This window comes from Aulonocara sp. 'chitande type north' Nkhata Bay, linkage group LG6, assembly GCF_057382095.1.
Source record: "Aulonocara sp. 'chitande type north' Nkhata Bay isolate Kocher_YH1m ecotype deep benthic linkage group LG6, A_spYH_male_GT1.1, whole genome shotgun sequence".
Classification (NCBI taxonomy): Eukaryota; Metazoa; Chordata; class Actinopteri; order Cichliformes; family Cichlidae; genus Aulonocara; species Aulonocara sp. 'chitande type north' Nkhata Bay.
Window position 1 is genome coordinate 43,433,819 of NC_141349.1, and position 20,881 is coordinate 43,454,699.

Genomic DNA, 20,881 nt, shown 5'->3' on the forward strand with positions numbered 1-20,881 from the left:
GGGGTTTTGGATACTCTCCACATCTCCCTTGTACATTCAGGAACTGTTGTCGTGTACCCTAGGGTTTGTTACTAGTATTATTAGATTGGATTTTTTCCTTTTTCTGTTTGTACACCCACTGGTACTGCTATAATTATGAGGTGGGAGTGTATGTCTTATATTGCTTTATGTTCTTTAAAAAGAAAACGACATATTGTTCAATCTGTCTTTTGTAAAAGTCGATGCAAAAATTTTAATAAAAATATTGGGTGCAAGAAATCCAGTTCTCCCAGCAGACCCATTAACAGAAGATCAGTAGTGTTTAAGGATGTTTAAGGATGAGAGCAGGAGAGTGACAGGAAGGCGGGGCTAAAAGAGACCCTGTTGGTGGAAGACGTGAGTCAGACCAGCATCAGTGTCAGAGGAACAAAGGGGCCCATTCCCCCTCGCAGTTTCCTGTGTGTGTGTTTGTGTAAATGCATCTCAGACTCTTTGTTATCACAATTTTTCGACTTCACTTCAGATCCACAGCTCTAACAGGACAATGATCCCAAATACACAACGATCTCCACACCCCTTGAAAGTTTGTGGGCTGTACATAAAAGCCACATCTGTGCGACACCACCAGACTCCACCCAGACCGTGACACTGGCAGTTTCAGGGGAAGGATGAGGAATGTGGGTCCTTGGTCAGGAAAAGCTCTCCGTGTTTTTATGGTCGCAGCTCGTTTTTGATGCTAAATGGATCTCGTTCTTCTTTGAGGTGTTCCAGCCAATCACACACTGACAGCACTGCACCTGGTAATATCAGGGTTCACACTGTAATGCTGCTGGGCCCGAATGAGCACATTTAGGTGCACATTCAAACAGCATTCCAGCGAGTCGTCACTCGCATGAGCCAAATATTGCAAATAACCACCAAATACAGAAAAACAGGAAGCACATCACATGCTCGCCCTCAGCCCCAGGTGTGTGTTGTGTGATCCAGGCTGAAATTTGGCTGCAGATTCCCTCATAAAGACGCTTTGCAGGAAATATTAAAGATGGAAATATAACACAAGCATGCAGCTGAACTGGGTCAGGTGATATATGGACCCACAAAGCATTTTGACCCATTACTGATCTCACTGAAGCCTCATGTTTGCCATTGTAATCTAAAAACTTGACCATCCTCCTCTTCCTGTTATCTACGTTTCAAGGCAACAAAAGACACAGATCAACAACTACAACTGACCTGTTCTCTCTTGTGAGCTGAGCCGTGTTTCAGGAAGAAAAAAGATAATGAAGGTCAGCTTGCTAACATGCTTGTGGTGTTAATATGCCAGTGTGTACAGGTGTAATAACATAACATGTAATGTAATAACAGTGTTGTTACACACACAGAGGAAGTGTCTCCTCAGTCATGGCCTCTGCTAACCACCACATGTTATTCTGAGGATATGTAAATGGTGAATAATGGTTTAAAGTAACTTTCAGTGTTTGTGTAAATGCGGGCAGGTCGCTCCTTTTTATTTGTTTGTGGTGTGATAAACAGTTCACGTGCTGGTGCCACGCCCACACACACACATTTTTAAACATTACCATGGAGATGAATAGCTGTGCTGTAGCATGGACAAAGCTGCACCTTCACTCATCACATTTGCACCCAGCTTAAAACAAGAGCTCAGAGCAGGGAGGCTGAACACCTGCAGACACACCTGCATTTGTCTCAATGTTAATAAAACATATTTAAAAATCCCTCATTCACAAACATCAGAATAAAAAGACTCACATGTGCTGATGATGATCAGAGAGAAAACGATGAAGAACCATCGTGTTCACCTGAAAGTCTCAGTTGTGATTTTTCCAGCTGCTGCCACGACTAAAGCTCAGACATCAGCAGGCCACGGCTTCATGCAGACGCCTCTCTGGGTGTCTGTACTTCCTAAATCTGCTGTGTAAGCATTTCACACGACGCTCTGATCAAAGTCGACATCTGCAATGTCTCAGCTGAACTCACTGAAACACTCAGGTCTTTAACAGGAGTAAGATTAGCTGCATTCCCAAAGGTCAGTCCTGATCTGTGTATTTTCACAGATGACTTCATGGTAATCTTTGCCATCTGCTGTAATTAGCTAAATGTGAGCCATGAAAATGGTGCATGGGGACATTAATCAGCCCTTTAGTTGAGCGATGCTGCTCCTGGGAGCATACTGCTGCAGGGCGCGGCTGCTCCCGCTGTGTTTGTTTTCCCCCTGATGAGGCCACAGTGGTGTCGGGAGGGTGTAGTGGTGTGCTTGTCCTTGTGTTTGCACGTGTGTTAGTGGGTGAGACATAGAAAAGTATTTCATTACTGCATCAGGACATAGCCATGTCCACAAATGGAGATTGCTGGGTCATTTCTGGTGCATTTCCGGAGCATTCCCCCAGAAAGGCTGGAGGATTTGGCCGGGCAGAGGGAGGTCTGGGCTTCTCTGCTGAGGCTGCTGCCGCTGTGACCCGGCCCCAGATAAGTGGAAGATAATGGGTGGGTGGAACCTCATGCTTTATCGGGAATCAAACGCAGGTCTAACAGTTTGGGGATGACAGACAAAGGAAGGAGATGAAGTAATTAAACTACAAGTAAAATTGCACTTTGCATGAATTTCAGTCTTTTTAATTTTGCAAACAAATGCACATTTTACTCAGTTGTTTTTGGGAATGTTGATTAAAGAATAATACTCTGTTTTTACTGTACCTGTAATATGGACTCTTACCAGGAGCAGTTCAGAAAGAGATCAAATGAATACTAGAGTAATTAAATGAGCTCAGCTTATTGAACAGTCCCAGTTTCTGCTGATAGACCATTAAATGAGCCCTGAGGAGTAAACAGCTGCTCCTTGTTCTCTGAATCACTCACACAGCTCATAGAGCTCCTGCTACAACAATAACAGACACAGCACTCTTTCACTACTTCCTGCTTTCCAGTTCAGTTTCCTTCCACGCAGACAGAAACTGCACGTGGCGCTCGAGTTCCCCACACCCCCCTCACACACTCTTCACCCTGCTGCAGGTACCAGAACATTCGGGCCCTCACTGCCAGACGGGAGAACAGTTTCTTCCCCAAACTGTCAGACTCCTGAACACTGTTGCACTTTTCCATTGCACAGTTGTGTGTCTGTGTCATTCTGTCTGGTGTTGCACTGTCTTTGTTTTTTTGTGCACATTTTGCAGTTCTTGCACCACTGTATGTGGTTCTGTGTCGATCGTCTGTTACATGTCTAATAATAATACATCTAATAATGCTGGAACACAGTGTGTGTCAGGGAAGAAGGAAAAGTACAACACGTCCACTTTACGCTGTCACACATTCTTGTGTTTTGCATTTACCTTCTGTTTGAAATAGATTCAGACACAGAGATGCAGAACAAGAACACAGAGAGTGAGAGCCTGTGGCTGCCTGCAGACATGAGGTAGCCTCATAATAAAGAGCCTGGAAACAACAGTCCATGCTTCTATTCAGACAGCATGTTACTGTCGTTTAAACTCTATTCACTCAATCACATTCATGCAATGACTGCATGCAGCTTTTATTTAAAGGCCAAACATGAAGGCAGACTGCTAACCTCACTGCAGAAAAGCTACAGTTCCCTCTGCCAGAGCAGCCCTGCATGAACACATATTATATGCTGGAATGTGCATTAGCCTGACCTGCAGTAGATTATTTCTGAGGAATCATAGAAAAAGAAAAAAGCTTTAACGTAGAACCAAATATTTGCAAGAGCCATCCTGCTGTTCGCTGAAAGTACTCAGTTGGTCTGATACTGCCCTGCTCAAAGGCACTGACTCGTTTCGGCTCAAAGTTATTCACTGTGAGAAAAACTCTGTAAGCTCTTCAGCTTCAGCTTCTGAGATGTTTGCAGCACAAATTCAGCAAAAACAAAGGTTAGACACAACTTTCAGCTGAAAATGATGAAAAAGATGAAAAAGATGAAAAAGATGAAAAAGATGAAAGGCTGTTTGAAACAGACAACAGGGGAAACAAGCTGCAGTGACAGACAGACAGTAGCAGTAAGAGGTACTGTGCAGTGTGGTGGTAACAATCTTGTATGATGTCAAACCCTCTGACTCCAGCAGTTCTTTCTCAGTGATTTTCTTCATCAGTCTTTACTTTGGATTATTGGGATTATGGAGAATGACTTTTGGAAGACTCCCTGATGCTTGTTTCTTATGTTGAGCTGGTAGAAAATAGAAAACATGTGGAAGTTTGATTCTTTGAGTCTTGTGCTCAGCTTGGCTGTGTTCACATGTGACTCTTTGCTGCTGCTGTGGGTGATGGGGAGGGAACTTAAAGCTCCCTGCAGCGGCCCACCGGTCTGTGAGTGCTTCGTTAGGATTTCCTTTATCAAGCTTTGTTTCAGGATCTGCGTTTGACTGCCTGCTGCTGGAGCTGTGACATCAGTCAAAGGAAATCACTCGAGCACATTACCCTGGATCAGGTTTGGAGGAAATACTTATGGACTGAGTGTTATTTGTTGATGTATTTTTGGCCTTTGGCTTTGAAACAGTTCTCCAACTGAAGCCCCGAAACAGGGCAGCAGCACATAAACCCATTTCTATTAAAAGTGTTCAAGGAGTGTGTGAGAGCAGCAGCGTGACAGGAGGGCGGGGCTAAAAGACAGAGAAAGGAAGAAGTGAGTCAGACCTCGCAGTCTCCTGTGTGTGTGTGTGTGTGTGTGTGTGTGTGTGTGTGTGTGTGTGTGTGTGTGTCAGGGGAACAAACTACGACACGGTCTGCATTTTGCTAGTGTGGGTTGTGTGTGGGGGCGGGGGGTGCACACAGGCCCCTCACTGGTAACTTTGCAGATACAGATTTAGTATTTAGTATTTATTTATTTATTGTCATTGTCAAGAACAATGAAATTGCGTTTGGGGCTTCCATACAACCCAAAAAAAAGAAGAAAATAATAAATACCCCTTAAAACCCAAGTGTACATATTTAACCCAGTGTGACTCCAATGCAATAAGACAATCCTTAGCAATGTGTGGAAAACGTCTCTTATGGAGGGAAAAATGAAATAAATGAAACAACTACACCAGAAATCAGTCACAGCACACACTGCAGACAAAGAGCTGACAAGTTTACACAAATGTTTTTTGTTAACGTCTGGTTACAGATACAAATTAAAACTCTGCACTTCCCTGGCTGTGTGTGAGTTTCAACTTGCAAGTACGGATACTGACCCCATGTTTTCCTTTTAGCTGATTGATCAACGTCACATCAATCACAAATTTAACAATCCAGTCAGAGGTGTGAAGGTTCTCAGTCATCAGGTCATCGTAGTCTAAGGAGCTTGGACAGAAACGCGTCTGGGCGTTTACATGCTCACACAGGGACCTCCAGAGCTCTTTCAGCGGCTCTGTGGACCTCGGGGGAGAAATGCGGTGTTGTTGTAACCCCCAAAACAATGTGTAAACCTGTGTAAATGATTTGAGTGCATAACAAGCTCTGAGGCAGACTCATCATAACCCTCCCAAAGCTCTCTGCACCCAAAGAACCAATAAAAGAGATTTTTTCTTATCTACAGCTGTTCTTATTATTTCTGAAGGAGCTAATTTAAACATTTCAGCATGCAGGACATTTTCACAGTGAGCCATGGATAATGGAGATGGATCCATTCAGTCCTTTTGGTTCCTGTCGGTTCAAACACAAACCAAAAGAGTCCAAAGACAAATCAGGATCATGTTTAAGTAAAGTTTTACAAATTTAGAAGGACACTAAAGCATAGATCTTAAAACACTTTGAGGTGTTCAACAGGAAACATGAATCAGGAACACATGCGTACTCTGATTATTAAAGTCACAGTAACTAAAGGACGATAAGGAAGCACTGCAGTCCAACGTCCACAGACTGTCAGACGTGCACCAGTCTCTCCAGCATCTCTCACACCTTCACTGTTTAAAGTTTAACAATTTAGCAGATTTTCTTTAAAGGAAGCAAAGGAGATTGTCACGGACCCAGTTCCAGGGATTCGGGGTCCGTGAGCAGTGTGGACTACCATTGTAGTTATTATTATTATTATCATTATTATTGTGGTTATTGTTATTATGGTTGTGTCTGCTGTCCTGTTTTCCGTGTTGGTGTACTGTCAGGTGTTTATGGGTGTGTGCATGTATGTGAGGGTGCGGTCGTGGCAGGCTCTTTTAGGCCTGGTGGGTGTGGCCCTGCCAGCTGACCGGTCCCACCCAGGAATCCACACACACCTGCCGCCGATCAAGCCTCGTCAGAGGAGCTTCAAAACAGTGTGGCTGAGAGCTCCTCGACGCTGGATCGTTGAGTGACTTCCCGTCAGTCTTAGTTTATCGTGCAAGGTTAGTGCAAGTCTGCCGTTAGGTTTTGTACTCACGGCTGCCTTTTGTATGCGTGTTTCCTCAGGAGGAATTGTGGCGACCAGTAGGCAGCACACGGACAGTACACAGGGAACGGAGACAGAGCACGGAGCACGGGATAAAGGAGAAGACACGGAACGGGAGTTGGGATCGCACGGGGGATTTATTGTTGTTTGGATTGTCACCACTGTAAATAAACGCACTGCCTTCAGCGCCAAGTCCTGCATTTTGGGTCCTCATTTCTCACATCCCCACTGTTAGGTATTTTAGTACCATGGGAGCATTTACTGGATATTGTTTTATAGTGACATTATGCAGGAAAACTCTGTCATTCAATAAGGCCCCTTTGTTTTAGTTATTTTTCTCTTTGACCCAAGAATTGATGTGTGAGAATCACAGGCTGGTACAAGGTTGAAATACCACAGAGATCACTCCCTCAGCTACATTAGTTTCTTAATCTTTTAGACGCCTATTGAAGGCCAGATGGTTTGTTTCAGATTTCACTAATGAAAGAACTCTTTGTTTTGTGCCTTGAAAATATGTCGCTGAGATAATCACAATTGTAGCTGAACTGATAAACTACACAAAGGATGCTTCTTCACCCAAGGGCAGGAAGACGCTCCCTTATCTTGGTCTGTACTGGTTTAAACTGATAATCTGCTGTCTCATGAATTTTACCCTCTATATAAACTGTTGGACTTGTGAATAAAGTTGAGTCAATTTGGGAAGACAACCTGAAGCAGTCTCTGTTTTCTTGTTCTCCCAAGCTGCTCCCGAGCTCGTACTAACACGCTGAATGGCATGCTTGAATATTACTTGAGAATATATTTGACTGTGTTACAGACTAAGGGACATTCTCTGCTGATAGACGTCCACGCCTCGAAGGAAGTCGATCCACGGATTAGGCCTTGGAAACCGTTTCCTTCACCCACGGTCTGCCATCGCAGCCCGTGACAGAGATAAAAATACATCAAAGTCAGAGGTCACATACAACAGCTGCCATGAGGGGGGAAACCAAAACACTTCCTCATCAGCCTGCTGAGGGTTCTTTTATTTACTCTTCTGAGAAAACACGGCTTCTGGTGTGTTCCTCATTAGACAATGGCTGCTGCCCTCCTCCTCTGTCTTTCTGAGGATTTAAATGACACACTTACCAGAGTACCCCACACACATGTGTGCCTGCTGCTAAACTCATCTGTTATGCATGATGTAATGATTTTCTGGGCTAAAGACAAAAATCTGTTGATCCGTTCTTTGCTGTTTGAAATGTGTGTGAAGCTGCAGACGGCAGACTTCCCCCCACAGGACAGCAGGCGAGAGGAATGCAGGGCAACACGAGCAGCATGACTCAGCAACAGTACGTCGCCATCTTTGAGTGGAATAAGGCGCTCAGTACCCTCTCTGCTATCTCTGCTTTGTGCAAGCGCACATTTGTGAAGTTGTGCCCCTGATCTGCAAAATATCCACACTTCTGAAAGGCCAGCAAAGGGCACCATGATGAGGCCCATCAACCAGGCCAGCACAACGCAGTGTGGAAAAGATCACGGGAAAGAAAGGGGAAGGGAGCTAGAAGAGTCAGAGCAGCTTTAGGTTCTTCCTGAACAAGTTAGCAGTGTTGAAGGACCCGTGGGTTTCTGAAAAGACTGCAATAATTAAGAGGATGTGATGGTTTCTAAATATAAAACTCTCCTCAGTCAGGCCACACCAACCCAGCCAAAACAAATAAATTACTGTGTGAAAACTACCACATATGTAAAAACACAGAGTTACATGTAAAGCTATGAACAGATGTCGTCACACACTCGTGCTAACACGTTAGCACCTGTGTTCAGAGACAGTGTCCTCTCCGATATGTTATCACTGTGTAAACAGACTGTTGAGAAAAAGACTGTTGGTGGTTCAGTTGTGAACATTTAATTGTTTGTAGAGCACACAGTGACCGAGGAGACACCAGAGAGCAAAACATCCAAAATATGCAGCTGAATGAATCATACGGTGGTTTGTTAGCATGTTTCCTCTTTATGATGAGAAATGAACAATAACTAAACAAACAGCTGAATACATTCCTCCGTCTGATCTCTCTGCTCTGCTGCAAAATCATCTTCTACAGAGACTCCAGCGCCGTTGTTGATCAGTGTTTCACATTAGAAATGAAGAACCGAGGTTGTAAAGAGATTCCTGTGAGACCTTTGAGTTACTGTGTCCCTGCTGTCAGACATCCAGACGGTCCAAAAACAGACCTGGATTTAACTCTGTGTGAAAGTTTACAGGCTTCAGTTTAAAAAAGCATCATGAAGAAGAGTTACTCACACAGCACAGCACACACGAACACACAGCAGCACCAACGACACTGACCTGAGGCATCACATTTAAGGTACACCCCACCCTGCCCTCACTTGTCTCTGGGGAGGGGCATGTTTGTCCGTCTGTGGAAGTCTTTTACTGAGGACTCCACACCATCACTGCTACATCAGCTTCCTGTCAGCGACTGGTTTGATGAAAGGTGCTGTTGTTGCATCTCAGCAGTTTATCGGGGACATTCCTCTGGTCCCAGTGGTCCCAGTGGTCCCAGTGGCTCACTTGGCATGATTGTTATGCTTCACATCACAGTTTGCTATGTTTAATGACTCAGACAGATTATAAGAGTCCCATTGTTTGTTTAAGTCACGGTCCTGTTAGAGTCTGCATTTATCTGTGTGAGCTGAATTTTAGCTGGAAATGTTTCTGCCTTTACTACAAAAGCAGCAGCAGGGCATGCTGGGAAATATACTACTGCTACTTCTGCTACTTTCTGTCTTTTTTCCAAAAACCCACAAACCTCTTGAAATAAACTATGTATAATATATTGAACATACAATACCAAACACACCCAGAAGAAAAATCTTCTCCAGTAAAACCTGCCTGACTACATAACAGCGCCGCCCTGCTCACTGATCCACTCATCTGTTATAATAACACACTTACTCAGGCTTATCTGATGGCTGTGATTATGCACTCCTATTGTGTCAATTTATATTAATATTTACACAGATAAGCTTATTTTACATATACTGTAAATATCACACACACACACACACACACACACACACACACACGCCGTAGACGTCGACACTTGAAACCTGAATAGTGACCAAGAGCACGTGAGAGCACACAGAGCTGCACTGAATGAGTCGCATTGACCTGCTTGTCAAACTGTTCATAAGAACGTGAGCTTGTTTAACCACGAGTGATGAAAAGAGCAGCTCTGTGTCATCAAACACATTTCACCTTTAAGGCTGTTAACTGTGCTGATGATCTCCAGGAGAAATGTGATGAAGAGTGTGTGTGTGTGTGTGTGTGTGTGTGTGTGTGTGTGTGTGTGTGTGTGTGACCTGATCAGGCAAACATGGCTGCACACTCAGGAGGGGGGCAGGCGGTGGCTGTGGTGTAATAGTTCAGAGTTTATTAAAACTATAAACTCTATTAAAACTCAGAGGATCAGAAGCATAAACTCTTTCATTTGCTTTTGTTTCTTTAGAATTTATTATTTAAACTCTGAAACGTCTCAGTCACACGGTCTGGTTACAAAACGCTTTGCGGGTGGCGTCTGCCGTGATTTACAGTCTAAACTCAGGACTGTGCTTACTGCAGAGATGGAGTCTCACTGCTGAACTGCTGCAGTGTTGCTCTGACAGTCTGAAATACCCCGAGCATGTTTTGCGTAACACAGAGATTCATGCACTTATTCCTGAACAGCAGCAGGAACAAGAAACCACCTGGAGACAAACAAAGTATTTGCACTGTTCAGATAAACAATCAGGCACAAAAGAAAGTGTGCTGTGACTCAGACATGCAGCACACGCAGCATGCACAGTGTTACACAATCACAGCTGAACATCCTGTCTGCAGTATTTGGGTAGGTGACCTTTTGCTTTTAGGCAGGTTAAAAGCTGGAAATGACCCTGAGGATTTCCTACCTGCTGCACATGTTTGACATATCCAGATATTCACAGTGAGTCACCATGAAGACTCACAGCTCACTGTGTTTGGAGAAGCTCCGTTATTTAAACGACTTGCCTGCTGCTGTTCCTGAGTGTTACTGTGATAAAGAGGCTCAGCATTACATCATCACTCCAGCAGCTCACCGGTTTACTCAGCGGTGCTCAGTGATCAGTTTCCACAGGTCACAACTTTAGCAGTTACTGGTTGGTGTTCAGTGACAGCCTGCTTCCACACTGCAAACATCCAGGTTTAAGAAAGAAGGAAAAGAGGCCGATTCCTAAGCAGCAGTGTCTCTGGGAATAATGCGCTCTTATATTTGAATCTTTGTCCTGTTACAAACCGAGCGGCTGAGCCATAAAGTCAGACTCTTTTTGATGGCTGTCATTCACTGACACACAGCATGTCAGCGTGCTGCACACAGTAATTGTCTGAAGCTGACTCAGCCTTTATGATCCAGCAGCTTTCACTCTCAGGAAGCTTTTAAGACTTCCTAAGTCTTCCTCGTTTCCTCGTGCCAATCGGAAATCTACCCCAGATACAAGAAGCCGACAGAGAACAGAGAAAGCAGCGTCACATCTACAATCATCATTGGGCACTCCTTCACAGACAAACTTGTAACGCGTGCTCAAAGCTGTCAGACAGGTGTTTGACTCTAACTGTTTCTCACTTTATACAGCCGTTAGGATCAGCACATATATCAGGTAAACACCAAAGGAATTTACACCTGGGTCTGCTTCAGCCAAGCTGTGCCTCTCGACGTCACTCAGTATGATGAGATTCAGGTAAAACAGGTCAGTGTGCTTATACCTGGACTGTAGTGTACGATAGGAATTCTTGCTGCACCCAGTTTACATGCAGTCGTGTAAATGTGCAGACTTAAAAAAGTCATCATCTCTGATTCATGTGTTACAACACACAAGCTGGCTAAAACATTTTTATCCACACTGACTGACCCACTGACAGAGGCTCAGTGTTGCAAAGAGGGAGCTGTGCTCTGTCTGGTTAAACCAACTTCAATCTGGACTCAGCAGCTCGTGTGTGGCTCATTATCCTGCTGATAATCTCCTGTATCTGATATGAACTTGGCTCCTAATGACACATTTATCATCTACACTTTGTGTGATGTGACCTGATCAGATCAGTCACGGCTGCTCTGTAAACTCTGTTTATGAAAGTAAGCAGCTGATTGAAACCAGTGCTTTATAAACTGGAGCGGACATCATGGGGGATGTGACAGCTCCTCAGTCACGTCATTATGTGCACCGCTCCCCACCAGCCGGGCTCGCCGTCACACCCAGACTGAAGGCATCCATTGTTCCTGCAGCAGTGTGTGCGCCTCAGGTCACAACAGGCACAGAGCTGGTATGAAAAGCATGAAGATTACACACAAGTTAATATTTAAACAATCAGCTGCTGAAAGCAGTGTTTGGATTGAAGCTGCCTGAAGCTAGTTTAATTGTACACATCGTATTTAAATGTTTAAGACCAGCAGTGAGACAGGAGACGACATGAAGCCATGGAGTGTGACCACAGCAGGGAAATGAGTTACCATCAGTGTGTGAGATAAAACTGTAACCCGTCTCACAGCTGCAGTAAAACGTAACCAGAATCAGGTCTGGCAACAGAACTATGAAAGAGTTCGGACTTTCTTTTTACCAGGACTTTATAAAAGGAATTAGGATTTTCCTGCTTTGTGAGGGTAAACATGTCATTGCCAACCTGAGGAATATCAGGGAGGTGTCCAAAAACCCGCCCACGCTCAGTCTCACTGATCTCCAGAGAGACGCCCACTTCAAAGTTGTGAGCGAGTCACTCATCCATGAACTGGAGCCAAATGTTGGACACTTGTTCCTCACTATCATTCACACTTCATGCAAAGGTCCCTTCACAGAAATCAAACGTACACTCTTCTAACAGTCAGGAAGTTCTTTCCTGGTGATGGCTCATCTGTAAAAATGCTTCGTGTTTATAATGACAGTAGACTTTGTGTCCACAGCTGATACAGAGTGTAGCTGTACGTATGTGACCACCAACCAGTGCACGGTTACATGTCCTGAATGTTGTCAGAGCAGAAGCCCTAATTACTCCTGGCGTCAAATTCGGTCAGGATTACAGATTACTGACACAGATTACTGATTACATCTGCGGTCTGTGACAACAGTGAGCCCCGCGGCTTCAAACCACAGACTGTATATAAAAGATCAACAACATGACAGCTGACAAACTACCAACAGAAATCCTGATGTTCAAGGATCAACTTGATCAAACAAAACAAATGAAGTAAAAGTGAATTGATTCTAATCACAGTCTTTATTTCAATGGATGCAAATGTAAGTTTATAACCAGAATTTTATCCACCAGCCGTACAAACACGTGAAATTCTCAGTAAATCAGCATCATTCAGTCTCACTGTGGTTTTTACAACAACATCAAAGAAAAGGAAAAACTGCCAAAGATCAATCATGTAAAGTCTGTCACACACACTTCACAGGGAGTCTGTACTCTTTGGAAATGTCTTTTATTGCAATATTATTACAACAGTAAACACCAAACAGCCCGGTCTGTCAGAGCTCTTCAAGTTTCCTCAGAATCAGTTTTGGTTTGTTTGGAAAGATGTCATTCCTGTTTGGTTTAAACCAGGAATATCCATATGGTTTGACATCCAGGGCCACTTACAGCCCACGTTGATCTTAAGTGAGCGAGACGAGTGAAGCTAACTACACATTTAATCCCTGAGATATTTTAACATGACAGAAGAAGAAGAAGTGCCAGTACAGGAGAACATCTCAGCGTTTCTACAAGATTAATGCGTAAAATTACAGGAATATTCTCACCGCTCGTACTGCCAGATATGATTGAAGGAAACAGTAAAAAACAGGAACGTTTATGTTACTGAATTATTTATCTGTTACTATCTATTCAGAAACTACACTTAAACGCCCCAAAATTTGTGCCCTCGTTCACATTTTCCAAACCCCTCAGGTGGTCCGGATTGGAGTCTTTGCTGGGTCGCTTCTGGACCCTTGGCCTTATGTTTGACACCCCTGCTTTAGACAGGGGTGACTACTTGACTACAGCTAGCGTTCTCAGAAACCAAACAATCGAGCATCAGCAGCAAAAAACCTTTTCCCTTCTTTTTTTAAAAACGTTGTCCCATTAGTAAAATTTAAAAACCCATCACTGAGTGTACACACGTCCTCTGTATACTAACTTCATTAACATTTTATTGCTGATATGACAGGAAACAGTACAGGTTAGTTGTACAGTGAGCACCGCAGCATCTCTGCAGCAGGAAGTCCATGTGTTGTGCGCTCTCATGTTTTTGTCTGGGTAGGCAGCAGATCTCAATCCTCCTGTTACTACAGCGCACTCACTGATGACGCCCACAGAGATGTGGTTACAGTCGCTCCAAGACAACAACAGTAACAGACTAAACTAATTAAATAATATGATATATTATAAAGTTTACTTAACAGGGGTTGAAAACACAAGGGGGAACTAATAAGCAAATGAACATAGGAAACCTAATGAGCTTAAACATACTATAAACATCGAAATGAACTAAAACTGAAAACACTGGGTCATAAGACCCAGGATCGTGACACATTATGTGTCTGATCTTTAAAAACCTACAACTCTCTCCATGGATGTTACAGGTTCACAGTGTAGCAGCTGCTCTTTGGATCTTAAAGACACAGATACTAAAAACAAAGGCCATGTTTAGTGCTCGCTGTCAGGTCCGCAGCATTAAACATGACCTTTGTAACGCTGGACGTCTGTGGGAGGTCCGTTACACAGCTGTATCCTGTGTTACATTCTCCTGTCCGGAGGGTCCTCCAGGATCTTCTCGATCACACTCTGCGTACCGAACCCGAAACCTTTCTGTGAACAAAAGAAAACACAAAATACGACTGATGACAGTGGATCACGTGTTAAAGACGTCACGGCATCTCTCTGAAAGAAGAAGAGCACACTGTTAAAAAAAACATCCTAAAACAACGGTAATATTCTGGCAGCTGGGGCGCCAAAATACGACCGTGAAATAACAGAAAATAACTGTCCCATAAAAATACGGTTATTTTCAGTAATGAAAATAGAGTTCGTTGCGCTAATTTGACAGGATTCTGCCTTTTCCAAGTGCTTTTAGACATTAAATTAGGAACATTTTTACGCGATCAAACAATGAAATTACCTATAAACAAGGTCACTGAATGTGGAAATATGAATCATAATACGTAAATGTACAGAAATATACAGTTAACAGTTGGTTTGAATAACAATTGATTGCATGCCCTGGGACAGACTGACAGAGGCGAGGCTGCCATATCGCACCATCGGCCCCTTTGGCCATCACTAGTAGGCGATAGGTGAAGAGTCTTAACCACGGACACAACGACGGAGAGTGTCCGAGCCGGGGCGCGAACCGGCAATCTTCTGATCACAAGGCGACCTGCCAACTCTTGAGCCACGAACGGCCTAACTAGCAGCGATAATAATACTTATGTGATGTAACACAAGCTTATAGGGATCATGTTATATACTTGTCCATAGCATTACATTTGAATTCAACAGTTCAATCTTTCAAATAACGGACAGATATTTGTGAGATCATTATACCTTTGTGAATGTATTTTAACAATCTAAATATGCATATGTACAGACAGATACATTTAATAATCATGACAATTATGTTGTATTACATTACAGTGATTTAACGTTAATTTGCATTCAAAATGTGAAGTCAAAGTCTGTTTACGTAACTTTAATGATATTCTAGAAGAACAGAACATTACTGTGAAATGCAGTAAAATACCTTCATATTAGGGTTTTTTTCCTACGGTCGCAGCCATACCCACGACCTTGTTGTTGTTAGTTCACATTCATTGGCCGATGCTTAGCGCCATGTTATTTATATTACTTGCAATTCCTACCTCTACATTTCTTTTTCAAAATATATAATTAGCACAGCGTGTCCGTGCAATGTTTTACATTGTGGCATGTAGAGAAATCTTAACAACGAAGCTCACAGAGATTGAGCTTGTTATTTATCCCCAAGCTGGTAGGGGGAGCTCTTTATTAAAAAACTTGCTGGTGCTACAATATGCCTCAAGGCTCAACAACAGCACAACAGAAGTCACTCATGGTACAGCAGTCTCTCTACGAAACAACAACTGTCAGTGACGCTGCACCACGGCGTAAACACAACATTCAAGATAACAGTTAAAAGTAACGTAACCATAAACAATAAAACGAGAACATCTATACAGCAGCACATGTCCCAAGGCATGATGGGAGACATTTCTGGACGCATTTTTACGATCTAAATATGCATATGTACAACAAAATATATTTCACAAACAAGTAAATTGTGTTTTATTACATTTACAGTGATGTTATGTTATTTTACATTTGACGTGTCAGATCACAGTCTACTTATGTAAATGTAATGATATTCTAGAAAAACAGTACACAACTGTAAACTACACAGTAAAATAATTTGACATTACTATTTTTTGGAACAGTGCAGCTCTGCAGATGCAACAACACTGAACATCTCACTGAGGTTTAGTCGAGCTCTTTCTGCAGATCCAGACTGAAAACAACGGACACAAGAGATGCTGACTGTGACTCCTAATGTCTCTCAGTGTGGTGGACACTTCATTAAGTTCATATTAACAACCAGCTGCAGCTGATGCCTGCAGGCTGCTGACCACAGCGTGTGATGGTATTTGTTGTAATATCTGGATAAAAGCTAGAAATGATCAAACCTTCAAAGGATTTTGAAATCTGACTTCCTGGTTTTGCTTTCAGTGACACAGACTGAGAATCTGTCAGCTCATCGTGTCTCATAGTGAGAAAGTTCATTCATCACAGGTGAAGGTAACCCCACAGGAAACTAACCCTAACCCACACTCTTACTTTTACGCTCAAACTGACCTTTGATTTGCTCACGATATTTCCACACAGCACAGCCGACAAGAACGACCAACACAATCAGTACAGCAACACCAACGATCCAGAGTATCCAGTTCTTTGGAGGTGTAGTTGGTTTTGGACCTGGAACAGACAAAAAGGAGACAACAAGTAGTTTCACTAAAATCAGTGATGTTTATTTCAATGATGAAATTCATGTGAAATATTAAATATTATAACTAAAAATATAATTAGGAAATCCAAGTACATCACGAAAAATAGACACTGAATTAAGAAAGGCGCTCGTCTCTGCCAGAGCAATATAAAAATATAAAAACAGCCCATGTCTGCAGTAATAAATGCTGATGTTTCCATACTGATATATGGAAACGAGCCCTCGCTGAAAACTCACCAGCGGTGCTGTGATCAGCTGACGTTTGTGCCGGTGTTGAAGAATAACTGGACGGTTCTGGGGAAACAGGAGGAGTTCATTTAAAACACTCAGCGAGCTGAGGTGTGACGGTGGTGGGAAATCACACTCTGAACATGTGCACAAATGAATGTGTGAAACAGACGTTCAGTGTCAGAAAGAATCGATGTGACATCTGTTAAACAGCCGCTCGCCTCATGAGCTCACGTGTGTAATTAAATTGATTTTGGCCGTGTTTAAATTTTGCTGTGTGCATGATATAATATTATCACTCATGACAGTATTAAAGTAAAAGCTTATAAAGTTTATATGAAACTCCATTTCCCATCAGCCTCTGACTGTCACAGAGTCACTGTCACATCTGATAATGAGTTAATGATGCTGATGCTTTTATTGTGAAGGATGCTGAAAGGGTCGTTAATGTGACTTCATGATGTGACGTTTCTATAATAAGAAGAAATAATGGTAAATAATGTGATGCTAACTAAAGTGAGTATGTCCCCAGTGTGTTTGTGTTGCGTGACTATTTTACTACTGACCCACAACAGTCACAATAAATTTTTGAGTTTTCACGATCCCCTCGGTCTCATTGAAGAGCTGCCTCTGATAAAGTCCGCTGTCATTAGCAGTGAGGGACCGAATGATGAGTGAGCCGGTCTTTTCATCCAGCTGGTGCTTGTCTGTTGCATTTTTTCTCCATTCTCCAGCATCATAGTGGATTAAGACGGTAGTGGTTCCCCCTTGAACATGAGACCAGATGATCTCATATTCACCGATCAGCTGAGTATCTGGAGTGTCGAGTTTCAGGGTCTCCCCAAAGCTCCCAGTCAGTGATTCATCAGCTCGAACAGCTGCCCCTGAGAGAGACACAGAGCAGAGCAACGGGAATCAAACCTTTGTTCTTTTGTCCTTATTTGATCTGAATTGTTTTAGAAGCAACACGTTTCACTTTTCATGTTGTCACATTTTTCCTGCCATTAAAGAACAATTCATCCATGCTAATGCTAGAAGGGGAGCGATAACTGTGATATCTCAGCTGTGATATTTGAAACCATATTACTGTGAGCTTTAAGTAGAATCTTTGGCAGGCCGGGTCTCCATCAGGCCAACATGTCTCTGCCTGCAGTTGAGTTTGATGAAAATCATTTGTAAATTATTTTTGTCTGTTAAAGACTCATTAAAGTTTACCTAGTTTCACCAACAGACATCAGGCATTTATAATTATATACTGATATGAGAAGCAATGATACAATAAGTAATAAAAACAGATCACACATCTTCTACATGAAGCTTTCTTTCATCTCATCCAGAAACTGATGGTTTACGAAGACACCGAAGACACCCACCCACACACACACACACACACACACACACACACACACACACACACACACACACACACACACACACACACGAGGTTGCATCATTATAAACACATCCTTTAAAGTTCAGCCTGCTGAGGCTTCGACACCAAACATGCAGGCATGGTGAGCACGCTGGAGGAGATAACTCCAGGTAGTGTGGGAGCTTGTTCTGTGAGAACATCTCCACCTCCATCAAGGTCACAAACACCAGAACAGCAGCGTACTGCACCGGTGTCCAGAGCTCCCACGGAAATTTAAGTCAGCACATCCTGGCTCCACAGATGTGCTAAGGGCCAGTGGCGGTCCTAGCCTGTTTGGCGCTCTGGGCGAACACTCCCTCCGGCGCTTGGATTTACAACATTATGAATGAAATGTGCTCCATTTGGAAGCAGCCGGCCCCTTTGCCCATTTGCTGGGAGTAAGGGCGCCCTCCGTTCGCGAGCTGCGCCTGCTGCTTGCGGCACAGGGAGGAGAGGGCGGGGCGGCGGGGGATTCTCTGACCGGCTAGAGCAGCGTCTAATAACCAACTCGCAAAATAAAACAAAATAAAATCAAACCAACAAACACGAAAACACCAGATATCATGATACAGACTTATAATTTGCACTGATGTTTTTTCGAAATTCTATACACGAAGAGTGAGTGCGAGAGCCCTCAGTGCGCCTGCGCGCTGCTGAAGTCAAAGTAAACTTTATTGTCATCTCCGCTACAGACAGTCCAGCATATAGAGAGACGAGACGACGAGGCTCCAGCTACAGCAGTGCAAGTAAACAAACAATAAATATAAGAAGAGTAAGAAAATAAATCTACACTTTAGGACTCGGAGTAAAGGATCAATAACAATTTAAAATTTACAGTTTGATGATCTAAAGTCTCACACAAGCCGTCAAAAAGACATTTCATTCATAATGTTGTAAATCCAAGCCCATTGTGTATTCATGATTTGAATCCTGGGTTGTGTGAAATCCCAGAAATGCACCTCAGACAAAGTGAATCTGTGAACTAAGGTGTAGGTGTGTTAGATTATGTTGTGCTGATCCTTGTGTTGGGGGATGGGTGTTCATACTGGAGTGAAAAATTAAAACCAATGGAAGACGGACACAAAAAGTTCAAAGCCATCAGGTGCTCAGTTTAGAAAAAATAGAAAAGAAGAGGAGGAGAAACGTGAGTGTGTTTGTGTGTTTCTCTGGTGAAATTCAGTGTGGTTCCGACAACAGTTTTATGTTCATGTACAATCCTTAATGTTTTATGTGTGTGTGTGTGTGTGGGGGGGGGGGGGGGGGGGGTGGGGGAGGGGGGGGGGTGCAGAGAGAGTGTTCGCCCGGGGCGCCAAACAGGCTAGGACCGCTACTGGGTGCCTAAGCCATTCCCAATATGCGCTGGCGTGACGTCGGCAGCATGAGGGCGGGCACCATTTTTTCCCCCGATGCCCGTGATGCCGCCCTGGGCAACATGTCGCCCGTATTAAAAACCGCTACTGCTAAGGGCAGGTAGAGAGAAGGACTCAGAACACCGAAGCCCAAGCAGGGTACCGGGCGGCACGACCCAGCCCCAAACGAGCGAGACAGCAGACCCCAAACGGCACCCACCCGATCCCCACACTCCCTGACCCTCACCAGTTTTTCAAGTATCTTTATAACTGTGATATTGTACCTACATTTTTACCAATCCGGTTCTTTTTGGCCTCTTAAAATATGGGTACAGAACTACTGTAACATTCCTCTGGGCCAAATCTGTCTTAGAGAGACATTTATAATGTCAGCGACAATTTTAACTGCAGTTTTAACTAAACAAAAGCTGATCGCGCCTTCAACCTTCTGACTGGCAGTGTTGCCAACTCCTCAGTAAGAAAAATCACTATTGCTGTCCTAAAAGTAATTGTAACCTACGTTGTTGGAGAGAGAAATAACATCGTTTAAAATACAAAGTGAGTAGAAAAACGTCCTTTACAGTGGTGTTAGAGTTTATTTAGAACTACAAATTAAGTTTCTTTTAGCAATTATTGTTTTTTAATGTCACAATTCCAACCCTGCTCCTTTACCCGGGCTTGGACCGGCAAAAGTGACCCGAACAGCATAACAGTAAAATAAGATGTGACTCCGTTACAGTCAGTGCGGAGCAGCGGCTTCACTCATAGCACCGCTGCTTGTTGAGAGTAAGAGCGATCCGCGCTTTCACGTCAAAAAGTCGACATAAGTCTCCAATAACACCAGAAAAAGTCGCCTGATTTGTCGCTAGTCGCTTTTTAGAAAAAAAGTCGCTAAGAGGGTCTGAAAACTGGCTAAATAGCGACAAAGTCGCTAAGTTGGCAACACTGCTGACTGGATCTCATTCACCGGTCACCGGCACTCCCGTCCCTCCAGGAGCGACACACACCTTGCTGTCATCTGCACTAATATCCAAAATGTAATAACCTCTAACGCCACCTGTTTGCTGTGCGAAAGTTTGACAAACACAGATTTGTATTCAAAAAGGCAAACGATGATGAAAAAGGAGAATTACTCACACAGAGGGACAAACACGAGGAAGAAGAAGCGGTGCATTGGAGAGCAGCTCATTCCTCAGCAGCAGCAGCAGAATGACAGTGTGTGAGACCTGCAGGCTATTTATAAACAAGACCCGCCCTCCAGTGTGACCGCCACTGTCTCTTAACCGCGGTAAAGTGAGCCGTCATTTGTGAGCCGCGGTCAAGCCAGCCGCCTCCTATCCGCCGCATAAATTTCCTTGCGCTTTTACACCAGTCTTTACGGTAGCGCCTTTTCGCTTTATATAAAAATTCATTAAAAATCATCCAGAATAGTTGATGTCCAACTTTCAACACATACCTCCTCTAGGACACCTACTGTACCTGTGTGCCAAGTTTCAGC

The 20,881-nt window shown here is 43.4% G+C and overlaps 1 protein-coding gene across 1 annotated transcript; it reads right to left on the minus strand.

The window, feature by feature from the left end:
- Positions 1 to 12,808: 12,808 nt before the first annotated feature.
- LOC147328613 (uncharacterized) lies at positions 12,809 to 20,582 on the minus strand. Its single transcript, XM_086297722.1, has 5 exons — positions 20,521 to 20,582; positions 17,190 to 17,507; positions 16,633 to 16,689; positions 16,245 to 16,364; positions 12,809 to 14,189 (listed from the first exon to the last, which is right to left on the minus strand). The coding sequence occupies exons 1-5, from the start codon at positions 20,570 to 20,572 to the stop codon at positions 14,098 to 14,100; spliced, it is 639 nt and encodes a 212-aa protein (XP_086153848.1). The 5' UTR covers positions 20,573 to 20,582; the 3' UTR covers positions 12,809 to 14,097.
- Positions 20,583 to 20,881: the final 299 nt, after the last annotated feature.